Here is a 19943-nt window from a genome sequence, read left to right on the forward strand (position 1 = left end):
TTGCAGGGGGGCAGGGAGATTTTCTTTATTATAAATAAGCAGGAAATTTTAAACCTTAATTATTTAATGAATCTAAGCAATGTTAATTAGTAGCTGCTAACATCATAAGAGAGAAACACTCATACATTTACAGTTGGTAGTGTATTTTTCTGTACTCATAGAAATTTACACTACCAACTGTACCCCTTTATTTTTTCTTTTATTTGCTTATTTATTATTTATTTATTTATTTTGTAGAGACTGGATTTCACTATGTTGTCCAAGCTGCTTTCAAACTCCTGGCCTCAAGCAATCCTCCCACCTTAGCGTCCCAAAGTGCTGGGATTACAGGCATGAGACACCCTGTCTGGCATAATTCTTGCCTAAAAATTGAGCCTGAGTCTGATGAAGTCTCTAGTTTTAAATCACCTATGCATAGGAAATGCAGGGAGACAGGAATAAGTTACATTTCAGGAATACAATCACTAAATTCCAGACTGTTGGAAACTCCACTCAATTAGAGGAACAACCTCTTTTATACGTAAATTGCAAGGAAAGAGGAATGAAACAGAGATTTAAGATTCATACTCAGCTGCAGTATGGATCTTATTTAGATCCTTATTTGAACCACAAGGGAGTAAACAGAGATACTGGGGAAATTTGAACTATCATTTGAAGATAAGAAATTATGATTAAGAAATTAACATTTTTTAGGTCTTATATTTGTGGATGTTTTCTTCTCTGTTTTTTTATTGCATTTTAGGTTTTGGGGTACATGTGACGAACATGTAAAATTGTTGCATAGGTACACACATAGCAGTGTCATTTGCTCCCTTCCTCCCCATCACCTATATCTGGCATTTCTCCCCATGCTATCTCTCCCCAACTCCCCACCCCACACTGTCCTTCCCCTATTTCCCCCTGACAGACCCCAGTGTGTGATGCTCCCCTCCCTGTGTCCATGTGTTCTCACTGTTCAATGCCCACCTATAAGTGAGAACATGTGGTGTTAGATTTTCTGTTCTTGTGTCAGTTTGCTGAGAATGATGGTTTCCAGGTTCATCCATGTCCCTACAAAGGACACGAACTCATCGTTTTTTATGGCTGCATAGTATTCCCTGGTGTATATGTGCCACATTTCCCCTGTCCAGTCTATCGTCAGTGGGCATTTGGGTTGGTTCCAGGTCTTTGCTATTGTAAACAGTGCTGCAATGAACATTCATGTGCATGTGTTCTTATAGTAGAATGATTTATAATCTTTTGGATATATACCCAGTAATGGGATTGCTGGGTCAAATGGAATTTCTATTTCTAGGTCCTTGAGGAATCACCGCACTGTCTTCCACAATGCTTGAACTAATTTACACTCCCACCAACAGTGTAAAAGTGTTCCTATTTCTCCACATCCTCTCCAGCATCTGTTGTCTCCAGATTTTTTAATGATTGCCATTCCAACTGGTGTGAGATGGTATCTCAATGTTGTTTTGATTTGCATTTCTCTGATGACCAGTGATGATGAGCATTTTTTCATATGTTTGTTGGCCTCATGTATGTCTTCTTTTGTAAAGTGTCTGTTCGTATCCTTTGCCCACTTTTGAATGGGCTTGTTTGTTTTTTTCTTGTAGATCTGTTTTAGTTCTTTGTAGATTCTGGATATTAGCCTTTTGTCAGATGGGTAGATTGCAAAAATTTTTTCCCATTCTGTTGGTTGCCAATTCACTCTAATGACTGTTTCTTTTGCTGTGCAGAAGCTGTGGAGTTTGATTAGGTCCCATTTGTCTATTTTGGCTTTTGTTGCCAATGCTTTTGTAGTTTTGGCCATGAAGTCCTTGCCTATGCCTATGTCCTAAGTGGTTTTGCCTAGATTTTCTTCTAGGGTTTTTATGGTGTTAGATCTTATGTTTAAGTCTTTAATCCATCTGGAGTTAATTTTAGTGTAAGGCATCAGGAAGGGGTCCAGTTTCTGCTTTCTGCACATGGCTAGCCAGTTTTCCTAACACCACTTATTGAACAGGGAATCGTTTCCCCACTGCTTGTTTTTGTCAGGTTAGTCAAAGATCAGATGGTTGTAGATGTGTGGTGTTGCCTCCGAGGCCTCTGTTCTGTTCCATTGGTCTATATCTCTGTTTTGGTACCAGTACCATGCTGTTTTGATTACGGAACCCTGCAGTATAGTTTGAAGTCCGGTAAGGTAATGCCTCCAGCTTTGTTCTTTTTGCATAGAATTGACTTGGCTATGTGGGCTCTCTTTTGGTTCCATATGAAGTTTAAGGTGGTTTTTTCCAGTTCTGTGAAGAAGGTCATTGGTAGCTTGATGGGGATAGCATTGAATCTGTAAATTACTTTGGGCAGTATGGCCATTTTCACGATATTGATTCTTCCTAACCATGAACATGGAATGTATCTCCATCTGTTTGTGTCCTCTCTTATTTCATTGAGCAGTGGTTTGTAGTTCTCCTTGAAGAGGTCCTTTACGTTCTTTGTTAGTTGTATTCCTAGGTATTTTATTCTCTTTGTAGCAATTGTGAATGGCAGTTCATTCTTGATTTGGCTCTCTTTAAGTCTGTTATTGGTGTATAGAAATGCTTGTGATTTTTGCACATTAATTTTGTATCCTGAGACTTTGCTGAAGTTGCTTATCGGTTTCAGGAGATTTTGGGCTAAGACGATGGGGTCTTCTAGATATACAATCATGTCATCTGCAAATAGAGACAATTTGACTTCCTCCTTTCCTATTTGAATAGCCTTTATTTCTTTTTCTTGCCTGATTGCTCTGGCTAGTACTTCCAATACTATATTGAGTAATTGCTTGTTCATAAAGGTTTTTATTTCTCCTTCACTTATGAAGCTTATTTGGCTGGATATGAAATTCTGGGTTGAAAGTTCCTTTCTTTAAGGATGTTGAATATTGGACCCCACTCTCTTCTGGCTTGTGGGGTTTCTGCTGAGAGATCTGATGTGAGTCTGATGGGTGTCCCTTTGTGGGTAACCCGACCTTTCTCTCTGGCTGCGCTTAGTATTTTCTCCTTCATTTCAACCCTGGTGAATCTGACGATTATGTGCCTTGGGGTTGCTCTTCTTGAGGAATATCTTTGTGGTGTTCTCTGCATTTCCTGGACTTGAATATTGGCCTGCCTTGCTAGGTTGGGGAAGTTTTCCTGGATAATATCCTGAAGAGTATTTTCCAGCTTGGATTCATTGTCTCTGTCACATTCAGGTACACCTATCAAATGTAGATTAGATCTTTTCACATAATCCCATATTTCTTGGAGACTTTGTTCATTACTTTTTACCCTTTTTTCTCTAATCTTGCTGCTTCATTTTATTTCATTGAGTTGATCTTTGACCTCTGATATCCTTTCTTCTGCTTGGTCAATTCAGCTGTTGAAACTTGTGGATGCTTCACAAAGTTCTTGTTTTGTGTTTCTCAGCTCCATCTATTCACTTATATTCCTCTCTAAGCTGTTTATTCTTGTTAGCATTTCATCAAATCTTTTTAGTTTCTTTGCATTGGGTTAGAACATGTTCTTTTAGCTCACAGAAGTTTCTTATTACCCACCTTCTGAAGCCTGTTTCTGTCAATTCATCACACTCGTTCTCCATCCAGCCTTGTTCCCTTGCTGGCAAAGAGTTGTCATCCCTTGTAGGAAGAGAGGCATTCTGGTTTTGGGTGTCTTCATCCTTTTTGCGCTAGTTTCTTCCCATCTTTGTGGATTTATCCACATGTCATCTTTGTAGTTGTTGACTTTCAGATTGGGTCTCTGAGTGGACGTCCAGTTTGTTGATGATGAAGTTATTTCTTTCTGTTTCTTAGTTTTTTTCCTAACAGTCAGGCCCCTCTGCTGTGGGACTTCTGAGGTCCTCTCCAGCTCCTGCTTGCCTGGGGATCACCTGCAGTGACTGCAGAACAGTAAGGGTTGCTGCCAGTTTCTTCTTCTGCTATCTTTGTCCCAGAAGGATACCCGCCAGATGTCAGTCTGAGCTCTCCTTTATGATGTGACTCTTTGGATATATGGGGGTCAGGGAGCTGCTTGAGGAGACAGTCTGTTCTTTATAGGAGCTCAAGTGCTGAGCTGTGAGCTCCATTGTTCATTCAGAGCTGCTGGGCAGGTCCATTTAAGTCTGTTGCAGCAGAACTCATAAATGCCCTTTTTTTTTTTTTTTCTTAACCCAGGTGCTCCATCCCTGGGAGTTAGAGCTTTATTTATAAGTTTCTGTCATGCTGCTGCCTTTTTTCAGGGCTGCCCTGCCCAGCGAGGAGGCAACCTAGTCACAGTCTTCCTACAGAGGCTTTGCTGAGCTGCTGTGGGCTCTGCCCAGCTGCCATGTGAACTTCCCTGCAGTCCTGTTTATACAGGTATAGTTAGGACTGCTTCAGCAATGGCGGCCCACCTCTGTAAGGGCAGACTCTCTCTGTAGTGGCATGATGCCTCGGCAATGGCAGACTACCTCTATAGTAGTGGACTGCCTTGGTAATGATGGATCCCCCTCCCCACTGCAGAGCTGGACCATCCCAGGTTCAGCTGTGCTTGATGTGAAACTCTCAATCCAGAGCATTTCAGATTGCTGTTTTATGTGGGGGTGAGATCAGCTGAGCCCAATCACCTGGCTTCCTGCCTCAGACCCTTTTTTTTTTTTTTTTTTTGAAAGGGCAACCCTGTCTCCCTGGTGTTCCAGTCGCCTGTTGAAAAGGCACTGGGATCTGTGTGATTTCACATGCAGTGACCCACTGCACTGGCTGAAACAGCCCCACTGAGATTCGTGGCGCTTTTTTTGCCCAGGAATCTCCTGGCCTGGCTCCGTGTTTCAGTCCCCTTTTTTATCAGTTGAATAGGTGACTGTCTCCCAGGAGCTCCAATCGCCAGCTAAAATGGCACCCGGACCCATGTATTTTGTGTGGAGACATGCCACGCCAGCCAAAACAGGTATGCTGGTGACCCGTGGGGCTGCTCCGCCTGGGAATCTCCTGGTCTGTGGGCAATAAAAATCCGTCCAGAAATGCAGCGTCCACTCACCCTCCACACTTTCACTGGGAGCTGCAATCCTGTGCTGCTCCTAATCAGCCATCTTGGATCAGTGACCAGTTTTCCTTTCTTGATGTACATTTGTCTAGTTGTGGTATGAGGGTAATACTGGCCTCATAGAACGAATTTGGAAGTATCCTTCATGCTCTATTTTTCGGAATAGTTTGAGTAGTATTGGTATTCATTATTTCAATCTCTTTGCTAAATTTATCTGATAGAATTCTGAATTTCTTCTCTGTGTCATCTCAAATTTCATTGAGTTTCCTCAGAACAGCTATGTTGAAATATGTCTGAAACAACACATATATCTGTTTCACCAGGATTGATTCCTAGTGCTTTATTTAATTCATTTGATGAAGTCATGTTTTTCTCCTTGGTGCTCATAAATGTTCACTATTGTCTGGGCCTTGTTTTGCAGTCTGGGTATGCTTTTACCCATCAATCTTGAGTAGGCTTCCTAAGTATTTCAAGTGACTAACACCCCATGGTCGGTAATATTGTGGTTTGTGCCGTCATGTAGAGGTACTGCCTTGCTGGCCTCAGATAATATCCAGAAGAATTTTCTCAATTACTAGGCAAAGACTCATGTTCTTTTCCCCTAATTTTCCAAAACAAATGGAATCTCTCTCTTTCTGTGCTGAGCTGCCTAGAACTTGAGGCTCAGTAATGCAAGCACCCCTGTGCCCACCACATTTTCAGAAAACAATGAGGATTCCTATTTTTTCCATGAATAGTTATTAAATGGTTGGTGGGATTAAGACTCCAGTAATGACAGCTATCCCATCATGTAATCAGAAAAGCCACCAAGTGCTCTCAAGCTCAGGAAATGAGAACAATGTCATGACTGATTCCTGGTCTACAGTAATTGCAAGATATCATCAAATGTTAGACTGATCCTAGTTTCAGAGATATTAGACTGATCCTATTTCAGAGATAACAAAATATGAAAAGAAAAAATAGAGTTTTAAAATTTATGACATATACTTTACTTTGTTCATCTAAGGAGGACTGTAATCATTATTTCCCAGAACCTACTGTACTTCAAAATGATTTTGACTGGCTTCTTCTATTTATTCTAGGCATAGTCAAGATAACTCCTAAGGACTATCGTTGGGTTGGAGCTTGGTGGCTTGGTTTTGTTGTGTCTGGACTAGTATCCACTATTTTTTCCATACCATTCTTTTTCTTGCCCTCAAATCCAAATAAACCACAGCAAGAAAGGAAAGTATCGCTATTTTTGAATGTGCGAAAAACAAATGATAAAAGGAATCAAACAACTAATTTGACCCACCAAGGAAAAAATATTTCCAAAAACGTGACTGGTAAGTTTTTAACATTCATTGTCAACTTGGAGTTGTTAATATCAATAAAAGGTAGGAATGAGTATTCCAAAATAATAAAGCATACCGAAATCATCAAGAATTAGCTTTCTTCTGCACTAAATTTAGCTGAATTATTTTTCTAAAAGTCACACTAAAGTTAACAAATATTTCTTGAGCACATAACAAGCAGAAGTGGATTAGGATTTTGCTCTTCAGCAGGGAGAAACCAATCAAAGGCTACAAATAAAACACCTGTTTCTTATAAGCCAAAAAGTACATATTTATTTTAATATTAAATAGTGTAAACTGTGAGGGTTTAAAAGATTATAATATTTCATTCATTCACTTATTCAACAAATGGTACCAGCCACCATACAATGCCCTGATGATAGAACATTACTTTTATTTTTTCAAGAACCTAGTGGATAATATTGAGAAGTATATAGATCATTGTAACAAAGTATCTTAAATAGCATGGTAAGGTTATACTTAACTATTCTCAGATGTAAATGTGGAAAAAGGAGAAGGAATTCAGGAAAGGTTTCTCTTGTAGGTAATTGGAGTAAGATAATTTTTCTTGTTAATTAAAATTGCATATGTGTGTGTATATATATATACATATATATATATATATATATGTATATATATATAATAGCCTACCTAAGTATACAAAAATTTAGTGGAAACAATAGCTGTAATTAAAGTAATTGAAGTCAGTAATGTGAATCAGGATCCTTTACCACTTGATAGTGGCTCCTTTTTTTAATATAAGCCTGGGAGAGCTAATGAAGGACCACCGAAAAAATGCAATCAAGAGGAAGATCTGGCAGCAGTCAGAGTAAAATATTTGAAATGGTAAGGTATTGACAGTAGTTTTCAGATTGGGATGGAATGGTGAAAACATAAAACCCAAAGTAGTCCAACCAACACCTGAACCTTTGGCAAATGTTTCCATTTTTACTGAATTAAAGTTACAAACTTTCCAGGATAACCCATGTTCTCCTTCTCATCAATTCTTTCACTTCCCATTTGTTATTGTTGTTGTTATTTTCTCCTCTCCACCACACTAACCCAAGTTCAATGAGATGCTAGAGCCTTGTGTATCCATTCACTCATCAGAGTGGTTGTTCAATTTCGGCTGCATCAGTAGCTTGAAATTGTCCATGGTAGAATTTACCACCATCCATTACTAAGGAAATTGAGAAATTCTACAAATCAAGTGTGTTTCCCAACAAATCAGTTGTTAAACATTTACCAGCACACCACTGTTCTAAGTTTTCTTAATTTAACAAGCATACTAAAAATAGCATATCAAGGAATTTTTGTTTTGTGTATGCTTTGTTTCTACTTTATCTAATCGAATTCATAATTAATGGATTTTCCAAACCTATAAAAGCCAGAGTTCACATGAATTCAAAAATAATAAAGAGGATAATGAAGATGCAAAAATGGGACAATTGCAACACTGTCTATATTTTGAGCTGGTTTTTTTTTGGGGGGAGGGGTTAATAAGTGCCTGTCAGGAATGGATAACATACATAAGTACCTATAGTCAGAAGAAAAACCCCATTGAATTTATTCTATATGTTCTTGATTAAAACTAAGACTAATTGTGTTAGTTTTCAGTTCATTGTAAAGACAATTTGTAAACAATGAGAATGGTTCAAAAGTTGAACAAATTGTTCTTAGGTAGTCAGCGTAATGTCACTTTAGTTGTTTATTGATCTGTTTATTAAAAATATGTAATAAGTTACAATTGTTTAGAAGTTCAGACCAGATGGCATGCAAGATGCTATCAACTACAAAATGTAACAATTTGGTGAATCTACATGTTTCATTCATTTTGAGCAAAGATCATGACTCTCTTAGAATGCCTCACAAATCAATGGTGGTTCTAACTCACCCAGGAGACCAATAGAGGGAAGTTTGGCACTTTGGCCTAACAATTTTAAATGTTGTTTACTTCTGCTATACATTTTCTTACCTCTTTTCTGTTCTGTGCCATTTCCTCAACTGACTTTTGTATTATTATTATCAGAGGAAACTCTTTCTTTAAAAAATGTTTTCCTCTGATTGTATTACTGTTAGTACTGGTCATATCTACTGAAAATCTTTAGAGGTCTATAGAGAACAAGATATTTCAAAGCTCATATGATCCATCTCTCAATAATCATTTCTGGGTCTGTCTTGCTGTACTCTAAAACTTCCTGTTGCTTCCACTTTTAACTTCTATTATAGTCGATTGACCTGGCAATCAGAGACCTAGATCATAAAATTTCTGCCACGGACAGAAGTTAGAAATTTGTTACCACACCTATTTCTAGGCATACATTGTTGTACAATTACTGTCATAATGTCCCTTGGGACCAACCTTGTTATCCCCTGCCTTTCCTTCTTGTGTCTTAACACAGGTGATTTATAATACTGCCAAATTTAAGGGGTCTGTATTGTATGGTGCAGAAGCTATATAACAGGAAAAAAAGAAGTCTGAGCCCTCATACTAATTTTGTCTTTAAAAGTTTTGAACACCGGAGATTGTATTTCTGTGTCTTGGATTATGCTGTCCTTAATTTGAATTTATATTTAACAATTTTGTTGTAATATAATAATATTATTCAGTGCTAATACATAAGGAACATCACATTTCTTTCTTTCCTCCTCCTCCTCCTCCTCTCCTCCTCCTCCTTCTTTTCCTTCTCCTTCTCCTCCTTCTCCTTCTCTTCCTCCTTCTCCTTCTCCTGCTCCTTCCTCTCCTTCTTCTTCTCCTTCCTCTCCTTCTTCTTCTCCTTCCTCTCCTTCTTCTCCTTTCTTCTTTTCCTTCTTGTTCATTGTGACAGGGTATGGCTCTGTCCCCTAGGCTAGAGTGCGGTGGCATGTACATGAGTTGCTGCAGCCTCAATTTCCCAGGATCAACGTATTCTCCCATATCAGCCCCCCAAGTAGCTGAAATGATGGGGGAATGCCACCATGCCAGGCTAATATTTGTATTTTTTGTAGAGAGGAGATTTTTTCATGTTGTCTAGTCTGTTCTCTAACCCCTGAGCTCTAGCAATCTGCATGCCTTAGCCACTCAAAGTTTTGGAATTCCAGGCGTTAGCCACTGCATGCTGCAAACATCACATTTCTGATTCTTTTGTTTTTCTTGAACACTTAGTATATTGCCTGGTACCCAATTGAAAATTAAGTATTTGTGGAATAAATAAATAATTAATCTGTCTGTAATAGAATGGTAAAGTGCTAAGGATAACCAAATATTAAGTGAACAGAGTTAAGTCACAAAACAGCATTTATGTATGATCCTATTTGGGAGTAAAATGAACTAAACCAATAAATAATATTAGGCATATGAAAAATATTGAAGAAGTATATTTAAACTGTTAAGAGTAGAATTGCAGGATACTCTTTCTGTGTTATGTAGTTTTGTAATTTTAAATCTTATATAACATTTATAAAATTCAAATATTAATGTATTTAAATTGCATTGAAACATTGTTCACTTTTGTAATTCTACAGGTTTTTTACAGTCTTTGAAAAGTATCCTTACCAATCCCCCATATGTTATATTTGTGCTTTTCACATTGTTACACGAGCAGCTACATTTGTTCTCTTACTTATGTGATTAAAAACATGGAGGAACAGTATGGTCAGTCTACATCTCAGAATAACTTTTTGTTGGGTAAGACATTTTTTACATGGTTACTTGATAAATGAAACATTACTAGTACTTGTGTTAAAAGACACATTCTATTGTGAAGATGATTTTATATTTTACTAAATATGATTTTATTATCCCTCTAATTTCATAACATTTGCCAAGATTGTGATATAACCATTGTTCTGCAACTGAAGTTAATTTCATGTTGGATGAGTTCTAAAAACAAAGTTGCTTTTGAATAAAACATTCAGATGTAGTATCTGCATAATTGGGTCTCATAGAACTGAGATCCTGAGACAAACCCTTTTGTAACATAACCATTATAATCCTATAATTCATGAAATTGAACTAAGGCCTCACCTACTTACAAAACATATGATATTGACATTTTTAATAAAAAGAATCAGTTTAAATGCATCACAAAATATGCATTATTCAAAATATCACATTTTAGAGAGTATATTTTGCTACAGTATCTATTTTCAGTGTCATTGAGATCTGCTCATTAAGAAGTTATATCGCTTTGTAAAAACTATTCTAAAAACCTTTCTATTATACAAAACTATCAATTTATAGAAACATTGTAGAAATTTGATAAATATGTGATGAGTTAAAAATTTATCAAGTGGTATGTGACTAGGTCCTGAGCACAAAAGAAAATAGTAATTAGAAAATATATGTCCTGAAGCACTAGACCAGGCATCTGGATGATCTCCCTGTTGAACCTAAAAGTTTAAACTTAAAAGTTAAGTTTTGGCTCCCAATAACTTGATCTGAATTTTTTGTTACAGGAATCTTTATTTTTAATAACTCTTACAGGACAACGACGTGGAAAAATTGTAGGAGGAATTAACCATTTTTAATTCTGTATGTTGATCTTATCATACCAGCGTATGTATGTATTTTGATGAATAGTGATGAGATATTACTTCAGGAATTCAGTTATAAATCTCTGGGAAAATTTGAAGTAAGTTATTGAGGGTTGGAACTGTACTTTGAGAGATGTACAGAATTTTAGATGGCAGGCTCAAAATCTCATAGTAAAAAAAGATTTTGTTTTGTTGTTGATTTCCAGAAATAAAGAACATGCTTCATAGAAATAATCTGTTCAGACACACAAATATTCTTAGCCATTGCCTTTTGCTTTTGAAGAAACCAAACCCTCAGAACTGTCAGGAAGAAATTATTTTGTCTGTTTTATATGGTACACTGGTTCCCTACCTCCACCTTAGTCTGCACCCTCCTCTTAAAAAAGTGATAAGATGGGATGAATTTGATTCTTCTGATTTCATACTGTGTTTCATATGTAAAGACATATTAGAAAAAAACAGTTATATACATGTATGAATATATGTTTACAGCTTTTTTCTCTTCTTTCATTTCTAGGAGTCCTATCTATACCTGTTATTGCAATTGGCATGTTTTTAGAAGGATATATCATTAAAAAATTCAAATTGTCTTTAGTTGGACTTGCCAACTTGGTATTTTGTTCTGCAACAATGCATCTCTTAGCTCAACTTTCACATTTAATCCTACTCTTTGAAAGCAAATCAGTTGCTGGCCTAACCTTGACCTATGATGGGTTTGTATATATCATTATGTCAATTTCATAATATGTTAACCATCCAATTAAAAGACTATGTGTAAGGAAAATAAGGTAGAATACAATTGTAATTAAACTTTCTTTTCATTGAGAGAAAATTCATTTTTAAAATTCTTAAAATGTTCACTCCCTGAGACCTTAAAGTTATTTTGTTCCTTCATTAAAGAAAAGCAACATAGGTTGAAATAATAATACCTATGAAATAATAATTACAATTCATGGGTAATTATAATGTGTGGTGGGTACTTTTACCCCATTTTATAAATGGGAAAGTGAAGTTTAGAAAATACATAAATTATTTGGCTAACAATGTTGATTCTGGCTGAAATTTAGGGGGTTTGACTCCAAAACTCTTAGTCTTAAGTATTAAAATTTGGGATGTATCATAACAGTAACATAAATTACATTCTCCAAAAGCGACTGAATAACTTTTATCTACAGTTTTTTTATATTAACAACTGTCTTTATGAAATAACACTTTTTCACATTGTACTTAATTCTCCTTTCTGCAAGATACTTTTTTTTTTCTTCCGGGAGTCTACATTGGAAATAGCATTAAGATATATTCTGTTTATAATTTTATGTGAGATCTTGGAATATTCTTACTTTTTCATTATTATCATGTTTTGTCAAATGTTTTTAGCACTACAGTCTCTACACCAAATCAAGAGCAAGATGCCTACACAGACTTTTAATTGAATATAGCCAACAGTTTAAGCTTAGGAAGGTTCAAAGTCGAGCAAAAAGCAAAGATACTCAGATTACAGTTCAATAACCATGTTATTTAGTGCTGCTTACTCTTGGTTCTGAGCTGCAAAACTCTGGATTTTATGAGGTGTTGATTTTAATTTGTCAAATATTATCATTTTCTTATCTAAATAACATTCTGTTCTTGGAGGCTTGCTAAACTAATCATGAATTATTTTCTGCATCTCCCTAAATCTAAACCGTTTTTGATTTTTCCTATCAACCATCACCTACTTTGGTGAGTCAATAAACATTGTACCTAGAGAACTGGATTTTAGAGGTAAAAGAAACTTAGAGATCATGCAGCCCAACTTCCATATATCATTTCCTTTATTATTTGAGACCTAGAGAATTATGACTTGCTTAAAGTCACACGATGACTCCCTATTGATCTCATATCACACCATTAGTTTCAAAGTCTTCCTGTTTTTCAAGGCAGGCTTTAGCATAAAGCTAGTTTCCTGGAAACAAGTATAGTAACTGTGTCATCTGTTAAAAAGATGGCAGCAAGAGTTATACAGGATTTGTTCAATTTAATTAAATTTACTGGGTCCTTCCTGAAAGGTGATTATTTGTAGGATACATCAATTTTCTCATAGAACTCATAATCTAATAATAGCAAATAATAAAATCAATGTATCCAATGTTTATGAAGCCCTATTCACTAGAACCTGTTTTGTAAATATAACAGAGGTCTCAGAATTATCTCTGATTGTCTCTAAGAGGCCTTAAGACTTTATCAAGGGATCCACAAATTCTAACCTATTTTTATAACGATAGAAAGACTTTGCCTTTTGGATTCACCCTCATGACCAAATCACATCTTGACAGCCCTATCTCTTAATACCTTCACATAGGAGATCAGATTTTAATTCATTTATTTGGGGAGGGGCCCAAATATTTAGACCACAGCAATCATAAACCATTCTCCATAACTAATCTCAGTAGTATGTCCTCAAACAGAATAATGTATTAGATAACTTTAAATGAAATTATTAATAATGTGTTTTCTAAAGTACTAATCTACTTTTTTCTTAATTTAAATTACATACTCATTCCAAGATACTTCATCAATCCTCAATCATTAACAAATTTTTGCAAAACAAAACAACTTTTAAAATCTTAAAGGAGAAAATTTATACAAACAATATGCTTTATAGTTTTAGCCATGATATAAAATTATATTTAATAATTTATAGCCATATAATAAAGTAAATCAGTATAAAAATACTATAGTTTTGCTTTAAAAATATACAGAACTTGATCAGGCACTGTGACTCATGCCTGTAATCTCATCACTTTGGGAGACTGAGGCGGACAGATCGCTAGGTCAGGAGATCAAGATCATCCTGGCCGACATGGTGAAACCCCATCTCTACTAAAATACAAAAAATTAGCCAGGCATGGTGGTGCACGCCTGTAGTCCCAGCTTCTTGAGAGGCTGAAGCAGGGGAATCACTTGAACCCGGGAGGCAGTGACTGCAGTGAGGCGAGATCGAGCCACTGCACTCCAGCCTGGTGACAGAGCAAGACTCTGTCTAAAAATATATATGTATATATATTATATATATATACACACACAGAACTTTTATACAGAACTCTTTATATATGCAGAATATATATATATATATTTGCAATATATATATGAAGTAAAATATATATATAACTTTATAGTGAGCTGTGAAGAAATTAATGCCATTACCTTACCAAAGAAAAACTGAATCTAGAAAAATAAAAGTACTTATTTAATGTGAACCTTCTTGATAGAATCATAACAACCCCTTGTCTAAGTCTTATCTCTTATTTCTTTTTTTAAATTTTACTTTTTCTAGGTAATAAATCATATCTTGGTAAAGAAGGGTAATTAAAAGTGTTAAAAAAAAATAAAAGTTTTTTTTTTTTTTTTTTTTGAGATGGAGTTTCGCTCTTGTTACCCAGGCTGGAGTGCAATGGCGCAATCTCGGCTCACCACAACCTCTGCCTCCCGGGTTCAGGCAATTCTCCTGCCTCAGCCTCCTGAGTAGCTGGGATTACAGGCACGCACCACCATGCCCAGCTAATTTTTTGTATTTTTAGTAGAGACAGGGTTTCACCATGTTGACCAGGATGGTCTCGATCTCTTGACCTCGTGATCCACCCGCCTCGGCCTCCCAAAGTGCTGGGATTACAAGCTTGAGCCACCGCGCCCGGCCGTAGTATTTTTAAAAAATCATTTTGGCATCATCAAATTAAATTTTTTTATCTAATTAAAGAAAACCCTTTATTCCATTTCTCTTCTCTTTCCCTCTTCTTTTCCCTCCTCCTTTATTTCCCCTCTACTCCCCCTCATCTCTCACTTCCTTCTCCTCTCTTCTTCCTCTCTCTTCTGTCTCTTTTTGATATATGTCTATCATATATTTTCAGAAGTAGTCCAGTAAGATTTCATGTAGATGTACCACTTTCTTATTGCAACTCAGAGTGCAATTGTGATAAAAATCAATGGGAACCAGTCTGTGGGAACAATGGAATAACTTACCTGTCGCCTTGTCTAGCAGGATGCAAATACTCAAGTGGTTATAAAAAGCCCATAGTGAGTATTTATTTTTGCCTTTTCTTCTCTCCTCAATCAAAATCACAGATTTGATTTTTATTTATTACTTATCGTATCTTCCTGTAAGTAAGGTCTCCAGTATAAAGATCAAAGTAAAAGATCCTAATATTATCTGTCATTGTGATGGCTGTGAAATATAAATAAAACTTCACATAAAGTCCAGCTTAGGACTTACCAAGTTTTTCTGTTACTTGAATTCTCATTTGAGATTACCCCAGTTTTTTCTTGAGAGTGTAGAAATATGACCTCTTAGAATTTAATCCACTTAGGATTTCTAAGAAGCATCTGATTTGACTGAAGCACATGATTTCAATTAATTTGGAATTAATTTATCTATCAGAAGTTAGGGGAAAGTCCTGATTAACCTGTTGTCAGCACTACCTACTTTACTAGGACAACAATCTATGTGCATTTTTATGTATACATCCTGATGAGTTTAGCTAGGGGTTCACCTGGGCTCTTGACTTTCCAATAAATTAATCAAGGATCCATGCTCACGTGACTGCCCAATTCTCGATTTCCTATTTTGATTTCCTCAAAGCTGGCACTTCTGTTACTTCTCTTAGTATCCTGCCTTCTTATTGCCAACATATCCATTAGAAATTAAATTTCCTTCTTCACTCAAAAGCTTTTTTTTTTACATGTGAGCCACGGGTTTTTCCCAATATCCTGGGTAACTTCGAATAGTTGGAAATTGGCTGTTCCCCATACCTACAATTCACTCAACATCTCACAAAGTTGTGTAATCACTTTTCTGGCGATTTTCCTATTACCAAATTTAGCAATATTGTCAGCTATGATAATTGCTCTCTACACACTCTTCTACGTTTCATTTTTAAACATTTTTCATCTTTCCCTTGCCCATTGTCATACCAATATATTATGGAAAGGCATGGAGAAATTTGAAGAAATAAACCATCCTAGGTTGCTTTAAAATAGCCCATAAGTTTAATAAACTTGCACAACATATATGGCCCAAAGACTATACTTAAAAGCCCACATCTCATATTCATGGGCTATTATGTTTTTCAGTAAGGGTGATCCCGTTTAATCCCTGGTTTCACTTTGTCCAGTAGTGAAGCTCTGAAAAAAACATAATATTAGAATCCTGAAAAGAGCTCTGTCTACATGGAGACAACTTCTTAATATGGGCAATAGCTATGCCATCTGAAGGCTACTGCAAAGTTCCTTTACTAAATTCTCAGTAAAAATTTAAAAAAACAAAATCGTGTTTTAAAACAATGTTCTCTATATCAAAGTTTGGTTTTATTGGCCAGTGTGCTTGCTCCATAAAAGATTGCACCATATTATTCTTAGTGAAAAAAGGAGGAAAAAGGAAGCTTGGTGCAACCATAAAAGTAGAGATTTGAATTCTTTTACAATTCCTCTTTCAGTAATTAATCTTTAGAGCTAGTAGGTTCAAGGTGAACTTCCCTTAAACTTTTGTTTAGCCTAGAATCAGAATAGAATTGTTTTTAGAGCCACCTACTTAGAAACACTGCCTGATTAAACCTCTCAGATCACTTGATCCTAATGTTCCCCTTCTGTACTCTTACCATTAGTCAGGACATTCTGTTGTGTTGGACCTCTCTGGTAATAATATAATCTATTTTATTATCTGTCATTATGGTCTTGAATGCTGCTTTTGCCTGCTTAAAGAGAATTCTGGCATCTATGCCACCTCTATTTCCTCTGTACTCTTTCCTATTTTCATGAGTGGCTCTAGTTTCACATTTTAGCCCCTTTCAAACTGCCGTATTTTCTGAATTTTGGGGGTAATCCTTCCCAGGACATGTCCTTAATACTTAGTAGAGATCATCTAAGTAAGAACGCATATTTTAGGAAGTAAATGTAGGCGAAAGAGCAATATTGAAAACAATTTATATTAATGAGAAAATTATATACAGTTTCATGTACTACTTTCTTAAATTCTCAGTTTTAAAATTCAGAATTTATTAAATGTTAATAGTTAATTCTATTATTTTATACAGAAAGCAGTTCAGGAAGCAATTTTGCCTTTTATTATTAAATAACTATATTTTTATAATATTTTTTAAATTGTAAATATTTTTGTTTGAGACTTCCTTAAATATAATGGAATGTATTCATAGCCTGGTTGCATTTGGCGAATGTATTTGGTAATATTTCAAAAACTATTTTTAGGTATTTTATAACCGTAGCTGTGTGGAAGTAATTGGTCTCCAGAACAAAAGTTACTCGGCGCACTTGGGTGAATGCCCAAGAGATGATGCTTGTGCAAGGAATTATTGCATTTATTTTGCAGTTCTAGTTTTAAATTCTTTCCTCTGTGCCATTGGACTTACTTCATATTCCGTGCTGGTGATTAGGTAAGTATGATGTTATAAAACATTATCATGTATATTGAACTAATAACACACCCAATTATGTATGTAGTTTCCATATTTTAGCTCAGATTCATAATTTGTTACATTTTAATTTTCTGGGAATTCTTTTTCTTAGAATTATTATGATCTTTCAATGCCATCATTAATAATATAATTTTGTCTGTAATGCTTCCATTGTGATATTTATCCTCTATATGTTTTTCTTTTAATAAGACTCTTAAGAAACACGCTGATTGGCAATTGCCTCAATTGTAAAAGAATCCCTTAATGATTCAAAAAGAACTTTTAACTGTGAGTTGCTTTGGACCTTAGTGGGCCAGTTAGAGAAAATCATCTGTTGATTTCATTGAAAAAAACATTTTCAACAGGATATAAATATAAACTTCAGTGTGCAATGAAATTCTAATGCTTTTAATTCTCCCACAGCATGGCTTTTGACCTAGTATCCCATAAGACTCTTGTAGACAGTAGAAAAATATATGTAAATAATTAATTCCTTTATTCACTCATTAAACAGATATTTAGACAGGATGTGATGCTTAATGAAGAATGCTGGTAAGTAAAACCAATAAGGTACCTGTTGTTTCATAGCTTAGAAAAACAAGTGATGTGTAAACAAATAATTACAAATTGTCCTTCATCTTAAGGAAAAAGACTGCTAATAAAGGGAATAAAAAGACAAACTAAAGTTTGGATCGAAATGAAAGGATATGAAGGAAAGGACGTACAAAGTACATCTTAAAAGAAGTGATATTTTATCTAAGGGTGTAAAGAAAAAGCCAGATGAAGGGCTTTCAGGGAGAGTATCTAGCTGCTGATTCCTTAAAACAAGAAACAGCAGTTTGTTTGAAGAATGAAAAAAAATCCAGTTCATTGGATCATATGGAGTGAGGGGGGTGTGGCGCAAGGTAAGTTTGGAGAGTTAGGGAGGAAGCAGATAATGTGTGCCCTAATGGACAATATAATAATTCAATCATCTAAAACCGGAAACATGTAAAGACAGGCATGTAAATCTTAGAAATATACATGATAAGTAGAGTGAGCTGAGTTAACTGCTAATTGTACTTTTAAAACCTATTGGTTGATCACATTCACAGTCAGCCAACAGCATGACATGTTAGGAAACAAAAAACCAACAATGTATTTTAAAATTTTGTTAACATGAAAATAAACCTGTAAACTAAATATACAGATGTTAAATTTTGATCCTGACTGCAAGTCTTATCAAAGTATTTGTTTTTTGACTATGTAATAATAGCTATGATAAGGGCATAAGATGATACTGTGATTTTAATTTTAATTTATCTGATGATTAGTGATGTTGGGGATTTTTTATATGTTTATTGAACACTTGTATGTCTTCCTTTGAAAAATGTCTGTTCATTTCCTATGACCACTTTTTAATGAGGTTCATTATCTTTTTTTTTTCAGTTATTTGAGTTTGTCGTATATTATGGATATTAGCACTTTATCAGATGCATGGTTTACAAATATTTTCTTCTATTCTGTGGTTTGTCTGTGTCCTCTGTTGGTTATATCTTTTACTGAGCAGAAGGTTTTTAGTTTAATTAAGTTTAATTGGTGTATATTTGTTGTTGCAGTTGCATTTCCTTTTGAGGACATCGTCATAAATTCTTTGCCTAGAACAATGTCCAGAAGAGTTTTTCCTAGATTTTCCCCTAAAATTTTCTAGAATTTCAGGCTTTACGTTTACATCTTTAATCAATTTTGAGTTAATTTTTATATATGGCAAGAGATATGGATTCAATTTTATGTCTGCATATATGACTCTACAACTTTCCCAGCACCATTTATTGAATATGGTGTCCTTTCCTCAGTGTACATATTTTTTTGCCTTTGTCAAAGATGACTATGTTGTAGGTATGCGGCTTTGTCTCTGGCTTCTGTAGTCTGTTCCATTAATCTATGCATCTATTTTTATACTAGTAGTGTTTATTTTGGCTTATAGGCTTGTAATATAAAGTCAGGTGAATTTTAATTTTTTTTCTAATTCTATAACAATTGAAATTGATAATTTAATAGAAATTGCATTGTATCTATAGATTGCTTTGGGCAGGATGGTCATTTCACACAATACTCATTATTCTAATTCATAATCATGGGAAATTTTTCCATTTGTTTGTGTGATATATGACTTTTTTCATCCGTTCTTTTTGTAGAGATTTTTTACCTCTTTGGTTAAATGTATTCCTATTTTTTTTATTGATTATATCTATCAGTAAAACAAATCTTATTATAGACAACTATATTATCTATCAGTTATCTGTAAGATAGATAACTGTATTGGGATTCACTTGTTGATTTGGTTCTCAACTAGATCATTATTCGTGTATGGAAGTGATACTCACTTTGTACATTGGTTTTGTATCCTGAAACTTTACTGAAGTAGCTTATCAAGTCTAGGAGACTTTCAGAGGAGTGTTTAGGATTTTCTAGGTATGAGATTATATCATAAATGAACAGAAATAATTTGAACACTTGTTTTCCAATTTGGATATCTTTGGATACCTTTTATTCTTTTCTTTGCGTGATTGCTCTAGATAGAACTCCCAATACTATGTTCAACAGGAGTGATGAAAATAAGCATCCTCATTTTGTTCCCATTCTTAGAAGTAATGCTTACAATTTCCCTTTAC

At 35.2% G+C, this 19943-nt stretch overlaps 1 protein-coding gene across 1 annotated transcript in view; it reads left to right on the forward strand.

Annotated features, from left to right (window-relative positions):
- The window catches only part of LOC108303669 (putative solute carrier organic anion transporter family member 1B7), a 65931-nt gene that overhangs the window by 16482 nt on the left and 29506 nt on the right, over positions 1–19943 (forward strand). The window contains 6 exon segments of the mRNA XM_017527586.1: positions 6083–6325; positions 9839–9911; positions 9913–10001; positions 11367–11562; positions 14734–14899; positions 17084–17268. Of these exon segments, the coding sequence (XP_017383075.1) occupies positions 6083–6325; positions 9839–9911; positions 9913–10001; positions 11367–11562; positions 14734–14899; positions 17084–17268 (952 nt within the window).

Source organism: Cebus imitator, unplaced genomic scaffold (assembly GCF_001604975.1).
Source record: "Cebus imitator isolate Cc_AM_T3 unplaced genomic scaffold, Cebus_imitator-1.0 Scaffold2, whole genome shotgun sequence".
NCBI lineage: Eukaryota > Metazoa > Chordata > Mammalia > Primates > Cebidae > Cebus > Cebus imitator.